The sequence below is a fragment of the Cavia porcellus genome, unplaced genomic scaffold, assembly GCF_034190915.1.
Source record: "Cavia porcellus strain 051 isolate PalLab524CR breed Dunkin Hartley unplaced genomic scaffold, mCavPor4.1 scaffold_20, whole genome shotgun sequence".
NCBI classification, from domain to species: Eukaryota; Metazoa; Chordata; class Mammalia; order Rodentia; family Caviidae; genus Cavia; species Cavia porcellus.
The window spans coordinates 54,516,719-54,535,328 of NW_026947503.1; the positions used below are offsets into that span (position 1 = coordinate 54,516,719).

General features: G+C 45.0%; 1 protein-coding gene across 1 annotated transcript in view; it reads left to right on the plus strand.

Moving 5' to 3' along the window:
* Positions 1-4,083: 4,083 nt before the first annotated feature.
* Kctd1 (potassium channel tetramerization domain containing 1) overlaps positions 4,084-18,610 on the plus strand; it is a 188,757-nt gene continuing 174,230 nt past the window's right edge. Inside the window, exon 1 of the mRNA XM_063231822.1 lies at positions 4,084-4,227. Within this exon, the coding sequence (XP_063087892.1) occupies positions 4,219-4,227 (9 nt within the window). The 5' untranslated portion in view covers positions 4,084-4,218. The remainder of the gene's footprint in view (positions 4,228-18,610) is intronic.

Below are 18,610 nucleotides of genomic sequence, written 5' to 3' on the forward strand. Positions count from 1 at the left end.
CACAGCATTATAGGGCATTTCGGGTTGGCTGATAAAAAACAGGTGATCCCCCCCCCCGCCAAAAAAAAAAAAATACCCAATTCAGAGATAGAAAAAAAACAGCTTGATTTGCCATGCAATGCTGCAGATCCTTTCACGGTAGTCACAGGTGGACACCAGTGGAGCAATGGAGACCAGGAGGGGACAGGGTGGCAGGCTGATGTGGACAATGCTACCCACTCACGTCCAGGTTGAACCCAAGCAGTGAGGTGTCTCTCATCTTCCTAATGGAGAGTGCAATGGGATTTTTAAATTTGATCTTGGTGTGTAGCCGCTTCAGTGGAGGGCTCCTCAATTTCACATTTCATCTCAGCAACTAATGTCTACATCCTGTCAAATCGACAGCAAGATTATACCTCAGGGGTGCCCTGGACAAAGCTGTGCTGTTCTGTGGGGACTCGAGATTTGAGGGTTCAGTGACTACCATGTGACCAAGTGAGCTGTGCTATGCTGGCATCCGAAGCAGGACTGCAGGTCTCCTCTTATTTTCTCTTTCACAACAGTCAGAGTGCTAAACTTTTCCAGTCAAGTTCCCGGTTTCAGTTGAATATATCCTACTGTTGGTACTATGCCTCTCAACACCAGTGAACTTATTTTGATAGTGAGAAGACAAAAGCAGAGGTTTGTGTTTATTTCCTCATTGTTTTCTTGCTGACAATGTTATTTCCACTGTGTTCTAGATTGTTAGTGGTGCTTAGGCGGCTGGTTATCACTTTCTGGGAAGAAAAAGAGGTTAGAAGTATTTTTAGTATACTCCTTTCTCTGGCTTCTCTATGATTGGGAAAAAAGTAACATGATAGAAATCACAAGACATAAAAGTTCAGAGGCACAGGTATTAACTGGATGAAAAGTACTTTGCAGTCATTTTGTGATTGCAGGGGGTGATCCAAGTAAAGTTTAAGTTTGTATCTTATCTTTGGCAAGACAGGCAACTGGCTTTCCACATGGTGCTTCATATTAACGATCTATTTTGAAATTAAAAATAGGCTGCCCTCCCTCTTGATTTGAAAGTTTTAAGGTTTACTCATCTCTTCTCATTGCAGAACACAAAATGCACTTTCAGTCGAGCATTTTATACTCCTTTTAACACATCCTTAACTGTACCCTTTGACTCTGAACCCCTATCCTATAACCTCAACTTTGAGGTCCATTCAAAATGTGGCAAAATTAAGATCCTCTCACAATAAACAGAGCTTATCTGTAGACTACATGCTGCTGGAATTACCCAAATCCAGTGACCAACTCTGAACAGTTGGGGGCACTTTAACATGTCAAAAGAGCATCTTTTGAGAAAGGTTCTCATTCTAATGTACTAAAACCTCTTTAAAATGAGCCTTTTATAGCTTGATCCATTTAAATGAATATTATCCCTTCAGAGCAGTTATCCTGGAAAGTAAAGCCCTTTGTCACTGATTTCCTTGATTAACCTATTTTGAGAACTGTCCCTATTCTGTGGAGAAACTAATAAGAAAATGGCCTTTGCTGTTCTTAGTCATGCATTTTATGCTTCTAAAGAGAATAAACCATCTTCATCATCCACGTATACCCTGGACCTGACACAAATTAATGTCGTTGTGTGCAAAGGTTAATTATCAACAAGAAAAGATTTGTTGCCACCAGGTATATCTGAAAGACCATGCCACAGGACTTGAAGACAATCTCAGAAAAGGAATTCCACACTTATGGTTTAAGCCATGTTATCACAATTTTAGATTCTGTGACAACTTTTTGGAAGGTCTGTGCTTTCAAGGAACAACACTTCCTGCCTTCTAGTCCTGTACCTTGTGGCCTCTGCCCTGTCCATCACAGGGCCTCAATCTTGGGCAATTTGTTCTCCTTTTCTCATACATAAAGTGACACTGAAGCATCAGACCCCTACAAAGGTGCTTCCCAACTCTAACACTTCAGTGATTGGTGGCTTTCCAGGTGACAGCTTTTTTAAAAATTAAGTCACTTTAGGCCATATATTTAAGGAATAGATTGACCATCTCTAATCCAAAAGTTGGAAATGTTCTGAAATCTGAAACTTTTTGAGTGCCAGTATAATACCTCCAGTAGAAAACTCCTCACTATGAAACTGTTTCATGCAAAAAATTATAAAATGTATTATATAAAATTTCTTTTAGTCTATGTAACACGAGACATGGATGAATTTGGTGTTTAGACTTGGGCCCTCTCTGTAAGATATCTTATTATGTAGATGCAATATTCCAAAGTCTGGGGGGAAACTGAATTACTCTGATTCCGAGTAATTCAGATAAGACCTATTTAACCCATTATTAGCTCATCAGAGAAAATAATTAGGTGCATTTCTGCCATGGTCCATGTTCTCAAATTTCCATTACTAATAGTGCCACTTAGAATAAGAAGAGTTTTTGCTCTGTCGATTTTAGCATTTTGAGGCTATTTTAAAATTTTGTTGCAGTTCAGAGAATATCACTACAAGAATGTACAAAGAATAGTGTGACTTTCTTTTGTGTTGTTTTGCAAAGCCACTTTCTTCTTTTGGGGCAGTGGGATTCTCAAACCAGATACTCCTGCCATATAAACTTAATACATTTAAAAATATCTACTAACAGCCTCTGATTCTTCTTATAATATTAATTGCTCCAATCATTAGAGCATTATAGCTATCTTTTTTCAAGAGCTTGCTTTTCTCTTTTCTGTTAATATTGCAGCAGTTGCTTACCTTAAAGATAACGTGATAGTTTAAAAATACTTCCTGGGAAATGCTGCCAGTTGCAGGTATTTGCAAGGCAGGTCTGGTTCTATTTAGGATTTTCCTCCCCCCACATGCTTTTTTTTGTATCCATGGCCTTACAACTGGTATTTTTTTTAAAAAAAGAAATGTCAGCAAAGTCTTTGAATTAATGAACTGTGAAGTGCTCAAAAACATACTATTTCAAAAAGTATCCTGCAAAGATGTAACACTAATAGGAGGTGACCCTCGAGTTTATAGCTGAAACTCTCCCCCCTAACTAAAAAGAATTAAGATAACAACTGGCTCACGGACAACCTCTTTGAACAAAGACCTAGGAAGAAGAAGTGATGAGGACAAGGAGAGGTCATAAGTAGGGCAGCAGCGAGCTGGGGAAATGTGTTTATGTTAGAGTCTTTGGCTCTGTGGAGCACTTCCGTCAAATAATGGAGTTACAAACTCCCCCATTCCGTGAAAGACACCAGGTGGAGGGCAGCAAAGGCAAGGGAGGAGGTGGAGTATGGTTGGAAGGTTGAGCAAATAAACCTAAAAGGTAGGTCCCTGGCCACACCTGATGTTAGGTTTGGTTTTCTTTTAATTTTGCCATTAAAGAAAATGCGGTGTAACTCCTTCAATCTTCTTACAATTCTGCATGGTTGAACATTTGAAATGAGTTTGTGTATCACCCCCAGGCGCTGATTCAGACTTGATTGGGGCAAAGCAGACTGCATGTGCTTATTTTTACCCACGTCATTTGGGACGTTATGTTGCCAAAGGAACCAAAAAATGTGTTGCTCTATTGCCAAATTATCACCTATCCCTTGACCAGACAGGGCAGTGATCTTCATCAACAAGTTGTGCGACCTTTGAGTAACAGCAATGTCAGGTCAACTTGAGAAAGCGAAGCGAGAGCCCTGAACACAAATAAAAAGAAACAACCAACAATCCTTATAATTATCATCATCTGCTGCTTTTCCCTCTTTTGGCAAAGAAACACTCCATCCATTTGCAGAAATCGCCCGCGGAAACGTTACATCAAAACTAATCACAACGATTAAAATCAGCTTTTCTGTGCAAGAGGAGGGTAAAAAGCAAGTTGGAGGCTGGAATAAGACTGTTTTTCCAACAAAAAAAAAATTGGAAAAAAATCTTATATGTATATTTCTTCATATGTATATGTAGAGCTTTATTTTTTGAAGGAGATCAATTGTCTGCCCTGTGATCAGTTAATTTGATTTAAGTTTTATTTTGGAGATTGATTTAGACTGGAGGTAGAGGCATGAGCTAATTGTATCCTGATCCTTGCCTTGAGGGGTTTCGAAGCCCTGGAGCAACTCTTCTCTGTATTTTGTTCTGTCTACCTTAGCCAAGCTATTGCATTTCTGTCTGGTGTGGCGAGCCGAGCAGATCGCTGGGAGAGAAATCGGAAAAGGGGGGAGAGGAAAAGGAAAAGGGGACTTGGAGAGAGACTTTGTGCTTCAATGTTTCAGGTAAGATCTGACGGTTTGGGTTTGTTATTATTTGCTAAGAAGGGTATGGCTGGGACTTTGGGCGCAACTCGCTTTTACGCATGTGCCAGGCATGGGGCGAGAGCGCGGCACACTCGCGCACATACAGCCCGCCGCGGCGGGTGGCTCGCGATCCGCTCGGACCCGCGGCCACCGCCTCCTCCTCCGGGGCCGCTCGACCGCTCCTCGCCTTTCCTCCGCCACGGGAGCGGGGCGCGCGCCGCCAAGCCGGGCCGGAGCCAGGGCGGTCAGGGACCCGGAGACTGCGCGCCGGGGCCGGGATCGGGATCTCCGCCGGGCTCGGGACCGGGAAGCGGAGTCGCCGCGGCTCCCGGAGCAGCGCCCGCGCCACCCGCCGGCCCGCGCGCAGCCTCCCCCGCGCGCCCTTTCCGCCGAGCCCCACGCGTCCTTTCTTCCCGGCGCAGCCCCGCGCCCGCTGCCCAGCCCGCCGGGAGCGCCCCGGACGCCCGAGCCGGGCCGAGCGCTGCGCCCTGCGGGGCTCCCGGGGCCGGGCGCCGGCTGCTGTCGCGGTGGGGTGGCACCGCCGGCCCCGGTCGCTGGCAGCCGCGGCGGCGCCCCGGGCCACCGAGTGGAAGACGCCATTGTGGCTGCCGAGCGGATGGGGCCCGGGGCGCTTTTCCTCCCCTGCCCGGGCCGCGCCGCGCCGCTGCCCTTTGTGCGCCGCGGCCGGTGCCCAGCGCGGTCCGCGTCCGTCTCCGGCCGGGCTGAGCCAGACTCGCCGCCTCCGCCCACCCGGGCGCCTTTAAAGCCCCCTCCCATCCCCTCCCATTTCCACCCCCCCCCCCCCTTGGGTGCAAACGTTGCATTTATTTTTAAAAAGCTCTCATTCCTCTTCCACCTCCTCCCCCGATAAAGGGCACGGGCTCCGGATTTTGAGTCCCGTGGGAGGCGGGGACGCGCGGGGGCGCCGGGGTGGGGAGAGGCGAGCGCCGCAGGTCATGGCTGTGGTTCTGCAGCGCTTGCCCGAGCTCCGCGGCGCCCCGAGCGCCGGGTCCCGAACCCGCAGCCTTCCCTCCCCTCTGGCGGCCAAGGTTCCCTTAAAGGGACAGTTTCCTGGCAGCCTCCCGCCTGCGCCTTCCCCGCCAGCGCTTGGGGCGCAGAGGTGGCGCAGGGGACGCAGGTCGGCTCCTTCTTGACCTCCACGTACCCCACGCCACCCCACCCCCGGCCTGCCGCCCCTCTGGATGGAAATGTGGAGTGTGCTTCCACTCCTGCCCCCAAGAGGGACTCGGCTGGAAAATAAAGACTCTGCGCCTCCTGGGGGAAGGAACGGGGTGGGGGGCGGCGGCGTGGTGAATTCGCGTCCAAACTGAGCTGGAGCCCCAAAAACGTCCAGGAAGAGGAAACCAGACCCGTGATGCGGGAATCCCTTACCTGGAAGCCAGCTCTACACGGCCGCCCCGCGTACACAACTTCGGCTACCGCGGGTCCACAGTGCCTGCCTTTGTGCTTTCGAACACTTACACTGTCATGGAAATGGTTTTCCGGCATCAGAATGTTTTCACTGTGACTGTGCTTCGGGGGCTGGCTGGGCGGGAGCCAGCTAAGTTAGCAAAGTTGCAATGGGGCTGTCGGCTTTGTACGTGGAGAACAGCACGCAGGAACTGTCCAGTGTGCTCTCGGCCCTGGCTTCCTCCCTAAGAGGTGCACCGCAGTAGGCAGAAGTCATTTGGTGCAAATGCTGCACTGCCTTTCAGATAGTAGACCTGTCTGCTTTCAAGCAAATCCCTGTGTGTGTGTGTGTGTGTGTGTGTGTGTGTGTGTGTGTGTGTATCCTTGTGGTACTGGGAGAGACATAACAGTTTAACATACTCATTCTTTAAGAAACGTTTGCCTTCTGTTTTCAATCAACTAAGCTGGCAGCTACAGATACAAGTTTATTTGAGAATACCCTCTGGGTACCAAGCATGCTTGGATTGTTTTAGCAAATTAAAAATGAGCAAAACGCTTTTACCTTCTCAGCAGTAGACTCCTTAAGAGACCTCCTGTTTTGTGTGCAAGTGTGTTTTAGAGAAACATTTTCTGTGTGTATCTCAAATGTGTTTTTAATGTGGAAAGAGAGAAAATAAAGGATGTTTAAAGGCTGAGGCTGAAGCCATAGAATGATTCATTAAATCTGATTCCGCATCAGGAAATTCACCTGCATTATTGTGGAAACTAGTAGCTAGCCTGCTTGGTGCATTTCAAATAGTAGCGGGTTTGTTTGTCTCCTGGATAATGGGTGAGATGCCGATTTCCCCCTCGCCTTTATATTTGAGTGGCATTTGGCTTAAATGAGGGACTGGTGTTTAGGACGCTGCACACTGACTGGAAGCGTTGTCTCCTGAATCCTGCTGTTGCCTGCCTAGAAAGAATGGTTAGCAATTGTTGTGATGATTGTAGGTTAAATGTTTACTAATTAGGCTGCAAAGGTGACCGTGGAACTTCGAAACTTCACATCGCAAGAAAACTTCACTGGCCTAGGCTTATGTCTGGCAAAAATGCCAGACGTTTGCTGGGCAGACTGTTTAAATGAATGGGATGTGAATTCGAGTTGGTGAAAATCTCCCACCAGAGTCACCAAATGACTGCGGTGATTTGCTGTATTAATTATGCCCGAAGCCACAATATAAAGTTCTCTAACACACACTAGAGGTCTCTCTTCAAGCTCTATGATTTTCCTGTTTGTAATTCTTTGCCAGGTTTGGTTAGTAGGAGTGATCAATAACGGCTGGGTTCATACTTATTTAAGTAATTGTGATTTACTGACCATTCAATTTAATCTGAGGTGAGATATTTATTTGGGGATGTGTATTCAGTAATTATTATCCAGATTACATACTACTCAAATCCTGGGAAAGTAACAGCAATTAGATTTCTACCAGATGAAGAAAACATTAATTCAGTATGCATTGAATGATGCATTAAGGACTTTATGGCATCAAATTATTTATCAAAGCAATTTATTTTAAATGTGAAAGTAATTAAGGAGAAATATATTAATCAGAGAACTTTCTGAAATTAAACTTCCATTTGTCTCTCCATTTAGCAATAACAGTTGCTTGCACAAATTCTTTATGTCTTGAAGTACATGTTTTTCCCCTCTCCTCCATTTGCACTGCTTTTGAGTCACTTGTAGGACGTTTGTGAACCATCAGTTCACTGAGGCTATAGTTCTTTACTAAGTGCATTTGTGAACCTTGTTTTGGACTGCAATTTAGAATTTCCCAAGCAAACAGAGCATTTATTTTCTCCATCCTTAGGATGAACCCTCATGGGAATAAAAGTGAGAGTCTCGCTCATTTTCATAGCTTTCTCGTACAAAAGTGAGAACTCATTTTTCTTGGCTTCTTATTCATAAAAAAGTACCAGATGTAATTAATGTCTTGTGTGTCAGTGAGTTTTGTTTGAGCTGACAGCAAAAAAGAGGAACAGATTATCACTTACGACGCTCATCCACCAATTCAACAAGTATTTATTTGTGCCTGCTGCATGGGAAACACAGTGTTAGATGCTAGGGACACAATGTTGAGAAAAAGCATCGAGAGGCCCTACGTCCCTGAGTTTATGATTGCAGAGAGAGACATTAGTGGAATAAATGAACAACTGACAGATTAGTGCTCTGAAGGGTAAGGAATGTAGAGTCAGCGAGCATGAACCAGACAGGAGCAAATGGCCAAACCTGGGCTCGGGGTCCAGAGAAAGTGCGAGCCTCTGAGAACCAAGTGATGGAGAAATGGACAACAGAGAGAACCAAGAGGGTTCTAGGCGGAGGGATGAGGAGCCAGCATTTGCCAGCTGGGAGAGGTGGAGCAAAGGCTAAGGATGAGCTGACTGGAGTTGGGAAAGGGAGAGGAGGGGACCAGAGAGCAGGTGCTGTGACAGGCACCTGTCTTCACCCTCAGCGTGATGTGGAGGACTGGGGAGGAGCAACAGGGACAGTGGGATTGCTGCACAGAAAGAACCATGCTGGTGGCACAAAGGGACATGATTACAAGGACCCGGATGGGTAAAGCATAGCCCTGGGAAGGCTCTTAGCATCGTCCAGGCCAGAGCAGACACTGCCAGTGACAGAGGGTTTGAGAGGTATTTAGAGGGTAAGATTCAACACAGCCTAGGAAAAGATTTGCTGGGCAAACCAGGAAGAGAAGTGTCACATGGCTGCCTAACTTCTGGGCAGGGTGAGCCAGGAGACACTGGGATTCCAAAGGCCAAATGGGCTTTATGGCTTGAGCTTCATTTCTAAGATTCATAACGAGTAGCAGTGGTAAGCCTCATTCACAGCCAGTTTAACTGAACTCGGAGGAATCAGAGCAGCCGGCCATTCTGTAATTGCCCATTTGCTCAGTACTCATGAATGCATCAGGTACTCATCTGCCTGTCCTGCTCGTCCCAGGTCCCAGGTCCTTCTCTTCTATGAACTGCACTGTGAGGTTCCATTCATCCAACTCTAGCCAAGTTCAAATTCATTACTGAAATCACCTCACGTTTAAACTACTGGAACAAAACCAAGTGTCTACCTCATAATATAAACTAATCACATTAAATACTATAAAATTTGTTAAATTACCATAAAAATTTACTATGTGACTATGCTTTTTTGGTTTCCTTCTGTTTGTTTAGTTAGTTAGTTGTTTGTTGACAGAGTCTCACTATGCAGTTCAGGCTGGTCTTGAACTCATTACGTAGTCAAGGCTGGCCTCGAACTCAGAAGGATCCTCCTGCCTCAGCCTTCCAAGTACTGGAATTACAGGCACGTGTCACAGCATCCCACTTTTAACTATGCTTTTATTTTATTTATTTTGGTTTTGTTTTTTGTTTTTTGTTACCAGGAACCTAACTCACAACCTTGTGCTTGACAGGCAGGCACTGTGGCTGCTGATTATATCCCCAGGACCCAACTATGCTTTTTAGAAGCTCATTTTCATCAACTGACACAATTATTTTAAATTTCTCACTGAAAAATCCTTTCAAGGACTTAAAAGTCAGGAGACCAACAGCCTCCCAGTTCAATCTTAATGCCCGTTGCTCATCGAGTATCTCTAAGATTCTTTACCAAACATTGGCAAACCCAGTCTCAAGGGACATTTTCATACTTTTCTTGGGTGAACATTGTTTTCTGCATTTCTAATACCTTGTCTGTTCTTTGCATTTCTTCTTATTTCTCCAAAACTTTTTCTCTCATGTCTGGTTTCACCATCATGCATAACAATAAAGAAATAATTTTGCCCAATATGTTATTCACCACCAAAAGAACATTAGCTAATGAGTACATGATTGATGTTAAAGTGGTTTAAAGCTAGGAAGTTTTTCTTCTTTGAACATCAAAATTTATTAGGAAGAAAATTTCTATAAAGGAAATCTGCCATGGAACTGGCTGTAATAGTTCTTCCCTTTGTGCTCGTATTCCTTCCAGGGAATTCAGGTTCCAGTTATTTCCAAGAAAAAATCTGAATACAACTCTCTGCATGTGGTTTGATACACAAATGTGATTCCACACGGTTCTTTCCGTGGAGGTGCCCATGTGGGTGACCTAGAAGCCAAGCAATGGTTGAAAAAAAAATCTCTCATTCTAGCCAAGTCATCTGGGGGTCCGTGTCTTCTATAAAAATGAGAACAGCAGCATCTCTCCAAGCTGCCTTATAAGTTTTATTGAGAGGGAAAATTAGAGTGCATTTGTCAGTCCCATGCACATGTAGTGGTATCCAGCACCCCAAAAGGCAGGTTCTTGGGAGGCACCACCCCACTTCTGCTCTGTGCTACTCTACTGCACAATACCTAAGGCCATGTCCATCCTTCCATATCCCACCTGCTTCTGAGCATCTAGGCACTGGTCATAGCCATGATGAAATTTAGAGGAGCAAGTAACAGTGGCCAGTCCATGGTATCTCAGCAAATCTCCCTCCTCTCCAAAGAACACAGAGAGACAAATACTATCACATGCCTGTCAGGCAGGAGAAAGAACTGAGACTGGGAAGGTTATGTGACTTGTGCAAGGCCCAAGGCTGGGCTACCAGAAAAGCAGGGATTCTAATCCAGCAGGCAACTACCAGACCCCACTGCTGGCCACGCTACTCCCCTACGGACCCTCAGAGCTCTCTCTGCCCAATCCATAACTCCAAGCACTTGGCACAGGCACTCAGCAAAGGAGGTCCTCCTCTCTCAGCAGCCTCCACCCTTCTCTCCCCTCCTCCTCCTCATCAGTTCCCTCCCCACCATCCTAGGCGCCTCTCCACCAATGCCAGCAGCCTGCTCTTACACTAAGAGAGAAAAGAGAAATTAAAAATGATTTGAGATTGTTGGGATCAGAACATCAGACTTATCTTTAAGCTCTGGCTGAGCAACTCTATTACTCACACATGCTCTGTCCTGTCAACCAAGATTTGGATTAATTTTCTGCCCAATGAAAACTGACAATTCAGGCCCACACAAAGGCTTCTTCTAAGAAGAAGACTTACGAGCTGAAGAGAGTGTTAACTAGATAGATTTATAGTCTTCTGATAAATCTTTCCCCAGAATCTCCGCTATCATCATTTACTGCTTTTCTAAGCTGCAGTTTTCTGAAGTGTGAGAAAATAAAATGAGATAATTCTAAGTGGGATAAAGGCAGTCCTAGTGTGTTCTGAGAACTAAGTGAGATATAATGGGATGTGTGCACCCAGCATACAGTGAGCCTCAGAGGACTGCCACGTGACACTACTAAGAATGAAGGACAATGCTTACTCGTTCTTGTTGTAGACAGTATACGTTCCCTCAAAATAATTGTTGGATACATGAACACAGAATTTTAGAGAACGTAAGAGTAAAGCCAGATGGCAATTTCACTTCCCTGTAAGTACTTTTTGCCATTGACAAGAGGGTCCACGTTCTACCACATGCTCCAGCCTGATGGGTACAGACTTTCTAAGCAATTAGATCAGTCATTTGGGAACAGATCAAATTCGATGTTGTTTCAAAGATGATCCTCAGCTTTACCTTTCAGTGACTCACGTGAAGGTCCCCCGGGCACGGCTGTCGTGGGATTCCCAAATCCGAGCCTTTTGGAACTGAGCTGTGAATTGACGTGAAAGCATCTCTAAGCTCTGTCCCACAGTGAGAACGCTGAGCTTCCTCGGGTAGACCGCGAAGCAGCTTCGGAGCTGCTCCGATACCCATTCCCACCAGCAGATGGCAGTGACACACACGCGCAAGTAAACGCTTGGTGTTTCCAAGCCTCGGGTCTTCCGCTTTGTTTCTGGCTTTGCCCCATCCTGGACGGAAAGAGAGGCTAAGCTAGCTTTTCATACTCATGTTGGCTTCTTTCGAGGAACAGCTGAGGCTCGACAGGGGCACCTGGGAGGGCCAGCATCTGCACTGGTCCATTTCCACCTGGCCGTGGTCCAAGGAACAGGGGTCCTGCTAGAACACACTTACTGGTTTCCTAGAGACAGGTAGGAACGGTAGGAAACAGGTCTACTCTCCTGTGCGCTACTCAGACCAACAGAAGAAAGAGCTGCCAACCCCCACCCAGCACCGACCATGCTGTCACATGGTACTGTTGAGAGGGCTTGATGTCGACTAACAGGAATACGAGTACAAGTTGACCGCTCTGCTTTTAAGCAGTCTTGTGCCACCATGAAATGGAGTGAACAGCCTTGTGTGTGCCTCCCCCGTTATATGGGGTGCAGTAAACTTGGTCTTCTGGTTGCTTGGAACTGTGAGTCCACTGTCAGCCACGTGTTCCTAGACACTAATTTCATTATCTACCCAAAGAGGGTGATGAAATACACACCAGAAGCTGTAAGAATTAAATGTTACACCAGTCCAGTGAGTCTGTGTGCCAGGCTGATTTTCAAGGTCTTGGCATAATAGTATCTCATTGAACCCTCACCTGTCTTTCATACATTATCTCTTCTAACCCTGTTAGCCACTCTACAGCATAAGGAAGAACTACTTACTCTGACCCACCTGACAAAAATAAAGTCATTCAAGAGAAGTGTATGTAATTATACACAAATTTATACTTAGACACAGGAAAACAAATTAATGGCAGGGTTTCAATATTTCAATGTAGTAGAAAAAATATAGTGAATGATTACATTTTAAAAATTATTATAGTACAAGATAGTTTGCCATTAATCTCACGAAACATGTCCCCTCACTTTGAGCACACATACGCTGTCATTCTTGTCACTTCCCGAAGCAGTTCTGGAAGTCTTTTTTTTTTTTTTTTTTTACAAATGGGACAAAAAATATGAACCCTGCCGCCGAGTGCCAGCCAACAGAAAGGCAGACTTGCAAAAGCATCATGGCGTGTCCTCCTTCTCTACAGACTTTGCGGCCCCCTTCTCTACAGACTCTGGCACTGTGCACCCTCTGATTCTTCTCCAAAGTTCGTATGACCGTGTAAGGTAACTGTTTTCAAGTGATTTTGGGACATCAGGGCAGCCACTGCAGCACAGCTAAGGACACTTGGGAAACAGCACTGCCATCAGAGTCACCTTCTGATTTCTAGGACAAAATACTTGACATTCACAATTTGTAGGAGGAGAAGTTTGTGTTGGCTCACAGTTTTAGAAGTTTCAGCCCATGGTTGGCTCTCTCAGACTCAGAAGCAACACTGCGGAAAGGCCTGGGAGGAGGAACGCTGCTCACACCACTGCGGTGGCATGAAGGGAAGAGCGGGGGAGGGAGACACAACCTCCAGGCCACACCCAGTGGTCCTCCTCTTCCAATCAGGCCCAACAGATGAGTGTAACGCTCCATGATCCAATCACAGATGTGTATAATGCCGCATAATCCAATCACAGATGAGTGTAGTGCTGCATGATCCAATCACAGATGAGCATAATACCCATAATTCCAAACAGAATGAGACTTTTAGGGAACACCCCAGATCTAAACCATAGCAACTTCCAGAACTTCTTCAGAAAGTGGCAAGAACAATGGGGTGTGTTTGGTGCAAGGGGAAGTACTTTAAAGGGTATAAATGGCAGTGTCTTTTACTATACTCAATTTTTACAAGCTAAATCTAAGTGGTGAGTCCTCTGTTAGCTGCCAGAGTGATTAAGACAAGTCAACAGTGAGAAAATATGGGCTTCCACTCCAACTCTATGTGATATGGCAGGCGAAGTTTTATAAATGTATTATTCATTAAAATTTGCATCAGGGCCCTTAAATATGTAGTCTCCTGGCCATTTTCAGAAAGGAAATGGCCTGCAAACATTCAGATTGCTTCCATTTCCCATGTTTAATGTTTTCTCACCTGACAGTTGTCACTTACTGTGTCAGAAGGACCTAGGTGGTTTGTTGCATGGCTGTCACATTTTTCTCACATGTGAGGGTCAACAAGAAGGACAGCACTTTTCCCAGGAGATCCTGGAACTCACAGGCTGGAAGGAAATCATCTGCAATGTGATCTAACTCAGCCCCTCCCTAGTCAAAAGTGCCCTTCTCAGTTAGTGATGGAGGGTTTATGATCCGGCATCCACTGACTTTGGACCTTACCGTACATAGTATGCCCAAATGATGTTTGGTAGAAGTTCTTACACGAGGGCCGAATATTTCAGAAAGCAGCATTTTTGGCTTCTGAAAATATAACATTTCCAAGATGCAAAGTATGTGAGATGAATTATTCAAAGGTTGCACAGGTCACATTAGCTATGAAAGAAATGTAGATGGTTTTCAATAGAAAAGTGGATTGACCATAACCTGCTCCCGGCTCAGCTGTCTCCACTTGGTAGAAATTGCCACGGGAGTTCATGACAGGGTAGTCCCTGGGGCCTTGCCAATCCGGTCTGCTGCTGGGAGATGAGCTTGGGCCAACTGAGACACAATGGAATTCTGCAGATTTCCACCTCACGAAATCAGGGGCATCTCTTACCATTTTTCCTTCCCATTAAACCTTTGTGTTCATGCAAATCATGTACAATGTTATTCTTTCATTTCTAATATGTCTAAATGCATTAGAAACTAAGAATATTTCTAGCTAAAGCTCGACTCATTTAAAAGGCTTGATCATTTAGCTCTGCATAATTGCTCAAGTGCCTTTGTCTCTTCCTCCTCCTTAAAGAAAATTCTGAGTCAAAAATGCATTTTAGACTTAGGCTTAGATTCAGCTCATACTTCTGAAAACATGTACCCAGATTCTTTTTTTTTTTTTATTATTGTACAGTTGAAATGTTCATATAGCTGAGTTATTTTTGACAGCTCTTCTGCAAACTATAAATGTCTGGTTAGAACATTTCCAAATTATTCTACAAAGAAGCAAGTTAGTTCAATTTTTAACTCTTAAACATCGCACCTTCCGGTAAGTTCCTGTGTTAACACGATAACCTTTTATTTTCAAAGTAAGTGAATCGCTTCTAAGTAAATTGACATAAAAAGCTCTCTTTGCAAATACTTTTTACTTTATTGGTTTTCAATTTGTCTAGTAGTGGGGATTGAACTCAGGTCCTAGTACATACTAAAGTACTTTGTCACTGCTCTTTTTGAGAATTATCTTGCTAAATTGCTTAATTAGCTGGACTAAGTTCAAACTTGTGGTTTTCTTGCCTCAGTTTCCCAAATAGCTGGGATTACAAGCAAGCACCACTGCACAGGCTACCAAATCACTGGTTTTAACAACAGTTTTTAAATATGAGTCTATATAGCTACAGAGATATTTAGGGTCAGTTTTCGGTTATTCAAGAGATAATGACGCAGCTTACAAATGATTTGTCTCCTCCTTTTTCATTATTACTGTATCCATCTCTCAGCTTCATGATTACCTTTTTGGTGTCTCTGTCAAAGGAGAAATGGAGAAAAGAAATAAATTTCAAATCCATTTCTCTTTCTTATACTCTCCTCCTCAGCAACTTGAAAAACATGCTGGGACTCAGTTCTTGGTTCATGCTAACAGAGAGACATACAGGATGCATAATCTAGGAAACGGTCAATTCAAAAGCATTTGTTGTTAATTCCTGACATAATATTAATTAAGCTAGTGTGAAAGTCTGCAGCCTGGTGATCTGCGCATCAGCAAAGCTTTCCACTCCGTTTCATCTCTTGCAGCCATACTGTGTGATTTCAGCATGCGCTTGAATGACTTTAACAAATAGTCTGTCCCAACTATGAATATGACTCAGCCTCCCGAAGTATTTTCTAGCTCAGTGGTTCTCACACTTTAGTGTCCGTCAGGAGTGCCTGGAGCACTCGTTAAACACAGATTCCTGGCTGTTCTCCCAGAGGTTCAGGTTAGTTAGTTCTAGAACAAGGCCTGAGAATTTGCATTTCTAATCAGGTTCCCAATGCTGCTGTTCCAGGAACCTCACTTTGAGAACCTCTGTTTGAGTGGAACAGTAGACCCTGAAGATCCTCAGGAGGGAAATAAAAAAGGATTCACCAGCTAAATAAATTTGAGAAACACTAGCCTCTCTTTTGGAGTCTTCTTAAGTATTTTGAAGGGTATGGAAGTGTTGTAATATGGGGAACCAGCATTTTCTAAACTTTATTCTTGTTGGTACCAGTTAACTCTTAGAACTCGGACCACACAACGGGCCAGGCTGCCCTGCATCACTACGATTCCATGAGCAAAATATCACACCTTCTCCTGCACACTGGTCACCCACTGCTTGTACTTGGTGGGACATTTGACACCTCCCACCCAGTAGTCTCCCACCCCAGAGTGTGTCAGGCCCCCCCCCCATTCCCAGGAGACCTGCTTTGACCCCTGCATCCCTCGGCCTCCTCCCCACTCACCTCTTGGCCTTTGTTCCCTGTCACCCTCTCCTCCCTGTTCTGCCAGGTTCTCAGCAGTGCCCTCCAGCCCTCCTTTCTTTGACTCAGTGCTTCCTGGCTTGCTAATGCTCAGCCCTAAATATCTTCCCTTCGCCTGTCTTTTGTTTCTAGGAACCTGAGTGATGACAGCAGACTGTCACATAATTCTTCTAGTTGGTGTCATAAGAAAGCCGTTTGTCCATTTAGCCAATATTTGCAGTTTTTGCTGTGCTAGGCACTACCTTAAGCCTTAAAAATGAAGTGATGGGGTAACCCATTCGGGACCCCACCTGTCCCCCGCAGTAGGCACTATTCCTGCTCCCCCATTCCTACTGCCCATTTCTTTCCTCCAATATATCTTCCTACTCTTAAAAAAAACGTGAACAGTTGGAAAATTTGTATTTTTTTTATTTCCATTGTACTTACCCACTGAATTCTATAGATTTATACTCAGAAGTCTGTTTTCAATTTAATTGGCCTAAAATGTTAAAATAGCTGGGTGTGGTGGCACATGCCTGTCATTCCAGCACTGGGGAGGCTGAGGCAGGGGGATTGCTGTGAATCTGAGGCTAATATGGCCTACATAGTGAGTTCAAAACCAACCTGAACTGCATAGTGAGACCCTGTCTCCAAAAAAATTAAATAATAAATAAAATACTGAAAAAAAATAAAGCAATGAGCGAGGTAAAAAGATCTAGGGTCTCATGGAATTTACATTCTTTGAGTGGCAGGATGAAAAATCTAGTCATATGGTTACGTGCCATGCAAAATTTAAGACCCCTGGTCGGATGAGGCCTTCATGAAGAGGTGACATGTAGGCCAATGTCTGGTGACAGTCATAGTGGCTTGCTTGAGTTGGCCCTTGATTTTGCTTGGCAGCTCTCATATAACTTCTCACCTTACTCTTCATGGAAGCCGCCTTGGATGTTTTTACTCTTCTTAAATTCCAAACCTACTCCGCCTTAGATAAATTTGCTCCTGACTCCTTTTCTAGTATTAGGGATTGAACCCAGGGTCCTTTGCATTGAGCTACATACATCTCCAGCCGTTTTTTAAATTTTGAAACAGGGTCTCACTAAGGTTCAGTAACCCTGGGCTTGAACTGGTAATCCTCCTGTTTCAGCCTCCCAGGAGCCCTGCTCCTGGTTTGAGACATGTTCATTCCTTCTACTCTGGTCATCAGACTTGCCCTCCATAGCCCCCCCGGGCCACTCTCCTTTCTGTCTGTCTCTCCTCAGGGTTCTATCTTTCCTCTTGCCATTGGCCCCGCCCTTAGCCTTCCACCTATCTGTCTGAACCCCTGCCCCATTCGTACTCTGGAGACATAAATCCCAGGTGACTATATGTGGAGATAAGGCCTTCGAAGACATAAGTAAGAGTGAATACGGTCATAGAGCAGGACCCTGATCTAGTAAGATTTCTGTCCTTATAAGACAGAGCACTCACTTTGTCTGCTGTGCACAAAGGCCAGGTCAGAACACAGCAAGAAGACTGCCATCTGCAAACCAGGACAGGAGCCCTCACCGGACACTGAATCCACTGCAACCTTAATCTTTGGCTTCCCAGCCTGCAGCAGCACGAGAAATACATTTCCGTGTCTAAGCTACCTGGGCTAAAGGTATCCTGTGACAGCAGCCTGAGCCAACAGAAGCATGCATCCTTCAGCAGGAAGCAGGAATCCTCTACGCCACTTCCTTCCGGTTCCCTGGCCCAGCTGTCACTTCCCCCCCCAGGTTGTCCTTTTCAAGCCCTTTCCATTTCAGCCTGTGCTCTTGTGCCTTTTCAAAGCGGGACAGCGCTGCCCAGTGCAGGATGGGACATGTTCTGCAAGGCTTTATTTCTAACTTGGGATCAGAACCTCGGCAGCTCTCCAGTGTCGCAGGCCACTCAGCTGACCTGGAGCATCCACTCTCATGTCTCAGTGAAGTTCTCTTTTGTAACTAAAAAACTTCCCAAGCCCTTTAGAGAAATAGGGAGTCATTAAGGTTCTATTTTCTCAACATCAATGCTATTGTTTTCTACCTCTTCCCAACCCAAATGGTAATAGTGCCAAGCAAAAGGGGAAGTTTCAAAACCAACATCGGCAAGATGGCTTATTCTTTTTAAGAAAACCTTCCCTCTTAAACTCTGTCTTCTCCTTTTAATTAGTTAGAACCCCACCAACCACTGCTTATGTAGTAGAATGTTGTTACAGCATATGCCCCAGAGGCCCTGGGTATCTGGGAAAAAGACAAATGTCATTACTTCCCCAAGCTGAGAGAGCCTGGGTCTGTCCCTATCCTGAGGAAGCCCAAGGAGCCCATCTGGCATTGCTGTGGTTTTAGAGAAAGCCCATGATTCCACAGGGCATGGAACGGAAGCGAGCAGAGAAGGGAAGCCTAATGAACCAGAGTCTATGAGGTCCTGTGTATAGTGCTGGCCACGCAGTGAGCGCTTAGGAGATGCAGCTAGTATCATGTGTGCCATTCTCAGTACAGCTGTCTCTTACTGGTATTCATCATATACATCCATATATACACATATATGTACACATAGGCGCATGTGCATGGCTCAGGATTCTTTCTGAATCTCAGTGGAATCTAGGAGTCTTGAAAGAACTCAAGAATGGAGTTGTGAAGCTTGCACTAAG